General features: G+C 33.9%; 1 protein-coding gene across 4 annotated transcripts; it reads right to left on the reverse strand.

The window, feature by feature from the left end:
• Positions 1 to 1,723: 1,723 nt before the first annotated feature.
• On the reverse strand, positions 1,724 to 6,240 carry LOC111393678 (protein WVD2-like 3). Of its 4 annotated transcripts, none has more exons than XM_023019334.1 (7): positions 6,111 to 6,240; positions 3,741 to 4,290; positions 3,236 to 3,321; positions 3,035 to 3,122; positions 2,848 to 2,919; positions 2,383 to 2,493; positions 1,724 to 2,230 (listed from the first exon to the last, which is right to left on the reverse strand). In XM_023019334.1, the coding sequence occupies exons 2-7, from the start codon at positions 4,284 to 4,286 to the stop codon at positions 2,018 to 2,020; spliced, it is 1,116 nt and encodes a 371-aa protein (XP_022875102.1). In that variant the 5' UTR covers positions 4,287 to 4,290; positions 6,111 to 6,240; the 3' UTR covers positions 1,724 to 2,017. The 4 variants fall into 4 exon arrangements, with proteins under 4 accessions (XP_022875102.1, XP_022875101.1, XP_022875100.1 ...); XM_023019333.1 differs by having other exon boundaries at positions 3,236 to 3,339; XM_023019332.1 differs by lacking the exon at positions 6,111 to 6,240 and adding an exon at positions 4,607 to 4,665.
• Between the last annotated feature and the right edge of the window lie 4,180 nt (positions 6,241 to 10,420).

Raw genomic sequence — 10,420 nt, forward strand, 5'->3', positions numbered from 1 at the left:
TGTAGGGACAGAAGCCAGCAACATTTGTAACAATATTGAACCTTGTAACTTAACGAATTTCTGAAAAGAAACCCACTTTGCAGTTTCAAGAAAAGCGGGTATGAGCCTACGAAGTCATAGACGTGAAACTTGTGTTGATAATTATCACAAACAAGGTAATTTAAAGCACATATCAATGGGACCTTGTGCCAGTTAACTTTGCATCCTTCACAGATTGTAGGGACAGAAGCCAGCAACATTTTTAACAATATTGAACCTTGTAACTTAACTAATTTCTGAAAAGAAACCCACTTTGCAGTTTCAAGAAAAGCGGGTATGAGCCTACGAAGTCATAGACGTGAAACTTGTGTTGATAATTATCACAAACAAGGCCACTAGCCGTCACATGTATATCATATAGGGCAATTGTAGTAGTAAACGACTGCAAATATAATTATTCAGAAATTAGTTATCTCCATTTGAATTAAAATTTTGAAGAGTCAATTTAACAGATTGGTATAGTCTCGCCACCACTATTACAGCGATACATGTTTCTTTCTTTCTCCCTTATCTTCAGAACATATACTAAAGAGTACATAGGCTTTTATTATTACTGTTTTGCTTTAATATCATGATAATAGCCTTTTTCGATGTTTGTTGAAAGTACTTAGAATTTAATAATTCTTCGTCCGTGTTCATACTTCTTATTTGGATGTTAACTTCTTATTAATTAATATAAAATTAGATTATATTTTATCTTCATTTTCATTATTTTGTTACATTATCTCTCACAGTCAACATTATCCAATTTTGTACATAAATCACTCAAATGCTTATTCAGTTTTGTTCAAAATAGTTGCAATGAAAAAATGGTAAAGAAATGATTAGACCTATTTGCCATTGCATTCTAAATTTATTTGCCGAAACTTCACTTATAATTTGTATTGTACGTTGAAATTTGACATTTTATATTTTCCTCTTCGAATTTTGAGACTTATTTGTCTGTATTAAATTTTTCATATTTATATTAAAACTCTTTATAAGGTTCAAAATATAGGGGCCCCATCTTTAAAGTTGGCATAAGGCCCCCAAAATATGAGGGTCAGCCCTGAATTCGATAGTATTAAAAAAGAAAATGAATATACCTCATTAACTTGGAGAATAGGACAAATATTTCAACCGATTGAAACAATATCCCGCATTTTTTGCGGAGGAGCCCATGAAATGTGCACGGTCTGATATATCGTGGAATGTACATGCATTATACGTTGGCACCACCAACTTTTTTTTGGTTGATAGAAAGTTCGCTTTCTCATCATTTGACTGGTTTCAAAGTGGTTCGAATCCCTTTGCCGTTTGAGATATGAGAGAGCCTCCCCCCCACTTCCCGGTCAAGATAGATGTAAAGGAACCCTAACAAGTCAAGGCCATAACCAACCCCTCTACTTATTATGCATGTACACTTTTGTTTCCGGGTGGGACCACCCTTCCTCTTGCTAATCCGCCATTTTCGAACCTGTCTACTTAATGCAAATCAATGAAATTCGACCGGGAAAGAGGCATTACTTAAAGTTCAAGCCAAGTAAAATGCTGTCACAATCCACATTTAGTAGCATGTATCCTAATCTAAGACATCCCTCAAGTCATTGAACTGTTGTTCATGTAATACTTCTAAAAACAATAAAAGAATGGACCCAGAAAAAAAATAATTACTTTAGTAACCTCACAGTTGCACGAAAAATGATAGCCAGAACACATCCAGGATTAAAGAAATAACATTTACAGACACATAATTATAAAATACATGGGAATAACTTAATGAAGTTTACACTTCACACATTGATTCATATAGCACAAATCCCAGCAAAGAGTTTTGCTGTTTAAATACATATCCAAATCACAACAGTCAGCAAGGCACAAGATCACCCCTTAATAAGTTAAATGTCCTTCCCCTGATAATAAAGAACTCACTAACGCCCCTAGAATAACAGCAATATCCACCGATCAGTCATCATTCATCTTAGATGTGAAGACTCCATCAGTCTTGTTGGGGTTGTTTCTTAGTTTTGCGGGAAGCAGTACCATTCTGGACAGAGATCCCATTTTCCCTGTTCGTGGGAAATATATTAGGACTGTCACTGTAAATGGTAAAACCCTGATGACCTTCTCGACTCCCTTTGTCTAAACATCCCATGTCACTCAAGTTCTTCCTTCTTCCCAACTTTGGTGATTTTGCACGAGTTGGAGGTGTCTAAAATTCCAAAACAATACTCTAAAGAACGTAAGGTACTGTACAAACAATAAAATATAGGCAAGCCAATATAAGTAGATTTTTGAACTCAACCATTGTGTTACTTATATTCCTTATTATAAGTATAAAGTGAATCAACAAAGTTGCAACACCTTTTTCAGTTCGACCTTTGGTGGAGGTCCCTCATGGTAGAAGCTTGGCATTGGGCTTGCTTTAAACGTCAAACTCTTCCTTAATTGTTTGATTGCTGCTTCAGTCTCTTCCTATATTTATGTGGAAAACAAACAATCTAAGGTATGTAGATTGGAAATTATCTGTTTGAGAATCGAATGAAGAAAGATAGTGGCGTTTCTATGTGGAATAGGAGGACAGAAATGACTTTTACACTCGGCGCATGTTTCGTAAGCAAACTGAACTATACCAGATAGTTAACGATATTTCGATTTCTCTTCTTCCTTAATATTGTCGAGTATTACCCTGGTTTTCCCTACTTAAACATGCCATCATGGCTGTCTAAAATCAATGAAAAATTGTTAAGATTGAAATTTAAATCAGTTCACGGTTTAATTTTTAGAATGTGCTGATTGATGATTACATTATATAAGATATACAATTACCTTTGTCCTTGCCTCACATTGAGTCTTTTCTGCCTCCAGTGCTTGATGTTTCTCCTCTAATTTTGTATAAAACTACAAACACAAGTAAAGTTAAACAACTAGACAGGATGATGCATATTCTGATCAGCATTAAATATAGAAAATAACAGAAAAACTATCAAATGAAAAAGATGGATAGGAAAACCACCTCTTTTCTTCTCTCTGCACGGTCATTGCACCTGAATGTTGGGGCTGATGCAACAGCTGTCCTGAACTTTCTCCCTGATGCCACAGTTCTTGAAATAGTTGAGGAACAATTTAATCAAATCAATGATAGTTACAAGGAAATAAACAGATTCAGAGACAAAGGGAAGATCTAATTAATTGGGCTCTCAGAAAAGTAGGATACGTAGAGGCAATCGAATAGTTATCATCATCTGGACGCTTCTTGTTATCAGGTTGCAATGGCTTCCTTGGTACAGAAGGCGAGGCTAGCTGTACATGAAGTGAAACCTATGATATTAGTTAGCGACAAGATGCTAATATTACATCCTCAATACAGTTGGCAGGCAAAAAAACTCAAACTAGTTTCAAGTAGTTTTCTCATACATTATAATAAGCCACATGACACAGATACTTTGAGAATAAATGCAAAGAAAGGAAATGTAATAGAAAATCACAAAACCGCAAAAGATTTGTGACTTACCAGTTCCAAAGGGTAAAATATCCTTTACATATTTAGAAAACATATAAACTAGTGTAGAAACTAAGAACTACAGGAGACAATGTTTTCCCCATTCCAAATAAACTGTTTGATAGACAAAACTTTTTGTCAAAATATTAACAAGACACTTTTATGTGAAGCGAAAGTTAGAATGGAGTGTAAAAATTGAAGAGGTTGGTACGGATTTTACCTGATTCAGCTTTGCAGAATTTGGCCGCGGCAAATTGTCAATGTTAGATGGTTTATCAATCTCATCCCCATAAGGACGAGTACCATATGAAGCCCGCTTTTCAGTTGCCAGAGCAAATGGGTGTGGAACAGTGCATTTTGTTTTACAATTTCCAGCTGCAGACTTGATAGCAGGTTTTCCAGAGGCCCTTGATCTCTTCCCATCAGCTGTTATTTTATGCCCATCAGATTTTGCATCCTCTTTTGCCATCTTAATATCAACATTTGAGCTTGGAAGATCTTTCGCCTCACCTTTTTCAACTTGGCAAAGTTTACTGATATCAACTGACTTCTCAGTATTGCATTCCTTTATTTGACACTCCTTTACTTCAGCATCCTCTTTCGATGCTTCGCCTGGATCTGGGTTGAGATAAATATGTTCAAACTGTTGTACCACATCTTGGTAGCTCTCAGTTTCGTAACTTGTATCATGGGAGACACCATTTGAGTAACTTATGACACTGCCTGGCTCCTTGTCCATATGAATATCAGTAACTTCCAGCTCCATACAACTGTAACAATAAACAAAAGCATTACCACCATGTCCTTCAATGTGAATCAAGCAAAATACAATAAAGTTTGTTTACACCTCCTGAAAAATATTCTAAAATTCGGTTATCACACAATTTCCATGGAAACGATCACCTCAGTATGTGTGAAAGTATAATCACATAAACATGAAAACAAATTTGATCGGGAGAAATTTTTCATACAGAGTGTCCAAACATAATTTGTTGCAACAGAATTAATGCACTAGGAGGAACTTTGATGCCTATGTTTCAGACTACTACATCCCCAAATATCCAAAATAAATTAAACAATTTATACCAGAAATATCTTTTGCTTGGATGGTTACTGTATCTGTGCATCATATGCCTAAATCAAGTCATTAAAAGAGTCCCCCACCATGGGTCAGTACTTTTTTTTTTTGGATTTCCCCCAATTAGTCCATCTTGGCCTGTTGAAACCCGCCTAACCCTCAAGTTAAGCCATCGAAGAGAGGACAATTTTGTTTATCTTCAGCATGCCTCCCATTTCATCAAAGGCCTAACATGTGCACAATATCCATAATATTTGGGGGTAAAACTTGAACCAATTCTAATACCAAATTGAACCACCTCATTTAAAAACTTGCAAATTATACACAAACCCATTTCTGGGAGATGAGGTTGAATTCAGAGATTCGTTTAACATAACAATGCAGTGAAAGAAGCTAAAATCATTAATACTTAATTCAAGTCACATCATGATGGAACAAAAATAAAATCCAGATAATTAAAGAAAATAAACATGATCACTGTTTTTTCTAGCAAGTAAAGAAAACAACAAGAGCCAGATAATAATTTCACAAGGCTTTGCATATGTCTGCCAAACGTTTACGCAAAATACACTTTCTCGTGTACGCAGGAGTTATAGATACCAGATACCGCATTTATGCATATCCGCGTATCAGAAGTATTTACCAGTAATATTCTCTAAGCCAACCGGTCAGACTCACTTTTAATCAAAGACCAGACGCTAGATCAACAACCGCTCGTGATTAAACGTGTGATAATATGTTGAATTACATGATCTAAAAGTTTAGTCATCAACCCATAAATGATAAAGACCATTTAGCAGGAGTTATAGATACCAGATACCGCATTTATGCATATCCGCGTATCAGAAGTATTTACCAGTAATATTCTCTAAGCCAACCGCTCAGACTCACTTTTAATCAAAGACCAGACGCTAGATCAACAACCGCTCGTGATTAAACGTGTGATAATATGTTGAATTACATGATCTAAAAGTTTAGTCATCAACCCATAAATGATAAAGACCATTTATTATGCAAAAAGAAATTCAAAGTAAAAATATCTATTCAGCAAAAAGAATCATAACTGAAAATTTTGCATAATTCGAAAGAAACTTATCCAGTTTAAGTTTTCGTCTGTTGCAACATTTCAAATTAACATGAAAATAAAAATATACACATCGTTTGGTACGATAATTGACAAAAAAAAGTATATGCCTCCATTCACAAGATACAAAACACTATCACTGCACGTCAATTATGGCAACACATCAGAAAATGTCAATTATCAGTTCCAATAAATCTTACTCAATAATCAACGCAATTTACTTCAAAACCCATAAAATTCATTCAAAATTAGACCTGAACAGATTAAAATGCAGATTAATTTGAACGGAGGAAAACAAATATGCTGACACGGTATATAGATCTGCTTATATTAAAACCCACCCATAAATCATACCAAACAACAAAAACTGATGGAATTGAACACATATTATAGAAAAGAAAATTGAAAATGAGGGAAATTTTTCTTACATAAAATTTAAAATTGTGATTTTTTTATGCTTGTTTGTCTTCTGGGTTTTCCTTATCGAGAGATTTGTTGAGCTCTCTCTACACTGTGCGTGCGTGTTTGTGTGTGACAGTGTATTTGTTTGTCTTCTGTTGCAGATAGTTATAGAGAGTGGGTTGGGTGGAAAAAAAATAATAATAACGGCGTTAGTTGACGGCAGTTGAGAATTTTGAAATTGAGTGGAAACGAATCCCAGAATTTTAGTCGTGGGGTCAACTCTGTCCTAAAGTGGATAAGTGAAATGACGATTTTAACCTCTGGATTGGAGGTAAAAGTTTTTGAATTTTGGCTTATTTTGTGTGTATATATCATCAGAATCACAGACAAAAATAAATAAAGACAGAAATAAAATAGAGAAATAGATTTAGTCCACCTCACAGAACATGAATTCTCTATTTTTTTTTTTAACAAAGTAGGATCAGATTCAGGATCAAGATCAAACATAAAATTCTGTGATACAGTTAAAACCTTGTATAAGATATCAAAATCCCTAATGCCATCTTATAGAAAAATAGTTTTGATTTTTTAAGACATCAAATCATGATATTCGTTGATAGTTTTAAATGAAAACACTTGTGTGAAACTAATTCCATTCTAATACAAAATACGAGTTATTCTGTATTTATTGAAAATAAATTATATTTTGCATCCCAGGTGTTTGATTCGATCCTGTAATAAGAGGAATTGAAGAGCATAAGAAAGAACTCGTATGGGAACAATGGAAATACATCTTATGCTCGTTTTCTTTATGTAACGTATAAAAAGACACATTTAATACACAATTATAAACAGTCGATATAAAATAGACAAAATTATAACTTAATCTCATCTATTGCGACCCAGTCCAATGTACCTTACCTGTTATGTTAAAGATTTGTATTGACAAAAATAGTGTGAATAACATTTTAAATTATTGTTTAATTTTCTTGTTGCTTCCATAGCTTGATGTTGCCAACAATGCATAGCAATTTACAGCTAATGACAATTTTGACACTTTAACAGTAATTAGGTGTTAGATTGTCTTAAAGATGTTTATATTTCAACAGACTAAGATTAGAGAAAACAAGTTGTGAGCCAATTAATGATTCATTTGATTACTATTTTTAACCCTTTTGATAATGCCCTTCTACCATCCAATTAACTATTTAATTTAATTACTTCTATATTTGACTTAAACCAAAATGGTGACCTAGTGACCCTTTGATATGTATATTTAATACAATACATTAATATTAAAGACGAAAACTAAGCCCTATTTGACAACCATTATAATCAGAATTTTGGGTAAAACGTATTTTAGAATATAAGGGTGCGGTTGGTTTAGTTTTTCATTTTCCATTTTCGGTTTAAAAATAATTTTTAGTTTTCCTCAAAAACGTCGTGTTTTGGGCATTTTCCGCGTTTTGGAAATTTATAATTTTAACTCGTTTTCGAAAATGCATTTTCAAAAACGATGGACCAAATGCGTTTTCCGGGTTTTCGAAAACAAAAAACGGAAAATAGCCCGAAAACGCCAAACCAATCGCAACCTTAGTTTTTGGGAGAATGTGTAGTTAAAAAAGAATGAAATTTTTTTTTATACCTGTAATATTATTTTATTGAAGAATGTATTGTTAAAAAGAAGTGAGAGAAAAATGTAATAAAATTTTAAAGGAAAATCAAACAAGTGTTAAATACTTAAAAATGACAAATGCCATATTAAGTTAAAACACTACTCAATTTTTACGTTTTTGGTAAGGGTACACTTGAGCTTACCTTTTCCATGGTCTAGACCCGTCCCTTTACACTGAGAAAATTAGACTGGATTAAAATACTGGACAAAAATTTAACTTGTTCTTCCTCCTTAATCTCGTGGAGGCCATTCTACCAACATATAATAAGCACATCCTTGTTTCATTGTCGAGTCAAGAACAAGTTACAACATAGGAGGCTTGGCCTATGTTCGGCTAATATTTATAAACTTATTACACCTTTCACATTTCGTGACCCAATAAGAATACCCTGTGGTCTAAATGAAGTAATTAAGACCAAGAGACTCGTTCATCTCTCAATTCTGTATGTCACTAGATATCCACTACTTAGATTACGACTTGTATTAGAAGATCGAGTTTTACTTTAAACACTCGTGAAGACAACATTGCTCAAACTAGATCACAAGAACTTTTCAAAATATTTGACTTTGCTGAACTAGCTAATCCTATTTGCAATATTAAATCGAATTTATACATCAATTTCAATCAACAGGTAATTATGTAGCTTTAAAGTCATACCTTTCACTTTCCGTGGAAGTGGTAAGGAACAACCTTAATTTTGGAGCTATTTTAGTATTCTGTAGACTGAAAATGAAGGACCATCCACCTTGAACCATTAAAGCACGAGCACGCAGAGGTAAAATCATAAATAGTTGCCTACCGGTTGACAACCATTAAATTTTTTAGGAAAATTTAATTTTAAAATAGTGATTTTCTGAAAAGTATGTGGTTAAAAAGTGGGGAAAAAAATTGGGTTTACATACAGAGTATCTTATTGTAAGAATCTATGATTGAAATAAGTTCGATAAAAAAAAAATATTTTTGTCATATCACTGATGCTTAACTTATTTTGACTTTAACTTATTCACCAATTAAATGATATGTCATATTACTAATGCTTAATATAAGCTAAGTATCGGTGTTTAAGAGATCATTTCCGATATATATATATAAAACCCACCATCATGGTCCCATTTGACATTAAGATGATGGTTTTAAACAAACAACGTAAAATGAATGTGTAGCTAGCATAATCGTAAAACTATTTTAACCTCAAATTAACGGAATATGCTAATCTGAAAGAACTCTATATCTTTCATTTTCTTATATTGATAGGTTCAACCCGTTATCTTTGTGTTCCTTTTATTTTTAGTTTTATTTTTTGTTTTTTGAGTATTAATAAACAGTACTTATTGCATGTATTCAACATGGTAGTGTTAGTGTATATATATTAATTAGGATTATGTCCTCCAAATTAAAGTGATTTAGCTCATCAGTCTTGGCTCAATCTGTTCACACGTATTTCCTATTGGATTTTTTGGGACAACACATTGCAGAAATATCTTGAATTAATCATTATTAATACTAAGATTAGTTAAAAAATTAATCCTTAACCAATTGTCGTCAGTTGTTTGAGTTTGTTCTAAGTGAAAAATGTATCAAATATCCATATGAGAATAGTTGTATATGAATACGGACAACATAGGAAAATCTAGAAAGAAGTTACTAATTTTAGCATTTGTCGATGTGATCTCTTTTATGATTATGAAATAAAATCAAATGGTGATAGATGTGTTGTATGGTATCATCTAGTGGAGTTTTCAGTGCCCGAGTCGAGACACAAAACAATCGAAGGATATTAGCATGTTTGGTTTAACTTAAGTGCTAAGATTAAAGAAAAAATCTCAATTGTATATCTCCATTCAAATTTTAGTTGATCCTTTTTGTATAAATGATACTAGTTACTTGTAGGTGCATCATGCATGTTCTTCTGGTTTGGGCCCTTTGATGATCTCTGATTGAATTATGATCCATTGCATTCGGTAATATTATTTAGAACAATCATGTCATGGGTACATTGTGGCATCAAACGGAGTGTCCAAAATGGACACCAATGCCAAGGCACCTGTCATGACAGGGCCCACCGGCACCTCGACCAATACTAAGGCGCCGACCCCGTTGTACACCACAATGTACCTCAAGCATTTTTCTATCTAGAACCCTACAACTAAAGATAGTTTGCATAAACAAGGGAGTTAAGTTTAAAATTCAAATTTCAGGTATTAATTACAAAAAATTAATTTAATATTTTATCAAATAAATATATTACTAATAATTCAATCCACGCAATCCAATTCCTAACTCCCACACCCACCCCCACACCTACCACCACCTTAAATTTAGATTCTTCTATTTCTGCCTCCCACTTAGGGGTGTAAACGAGCTGGGCCGAGCCGGCTCGCGAGCCTAAAGTTTCGGCTCGGGCTCGGCCCGGTTAAAATAGCCGAGCTTTTTTGCGGGCTCGTTTTGCTCGGCCAAAAAAAATAGGCTCGGGCCGAGCCGGGCGGCTCGTTTTCTCCACTAATTTTTTTTTTTTTAAATATTAGTCTTTTAATCTACTGCCTTTTCTAATCTGCTGCCTAAGGCAGCAGTTTTGCTGCCTTTTAAGGCTTCATTTGATTATTATTATTTTTTTAAAATCTTCAGAGCTCACGGGCCGGCTCAGGTAAAGCCCGTGTCCC

Source organism: Olea europaea, chromosome 4 (genome assembly GCF_002742605.1).
Source record: "Olea europaea var. sylvestris chromosome 4, O_europaea_v1, whole genome shotgun sequence".
Lineage (NCBI taxonomy): Eukaryota > Viridiplantae > Streptophyta > Magnoliopsida > Lamiales > Oleaceae > Olea > Olea europaea.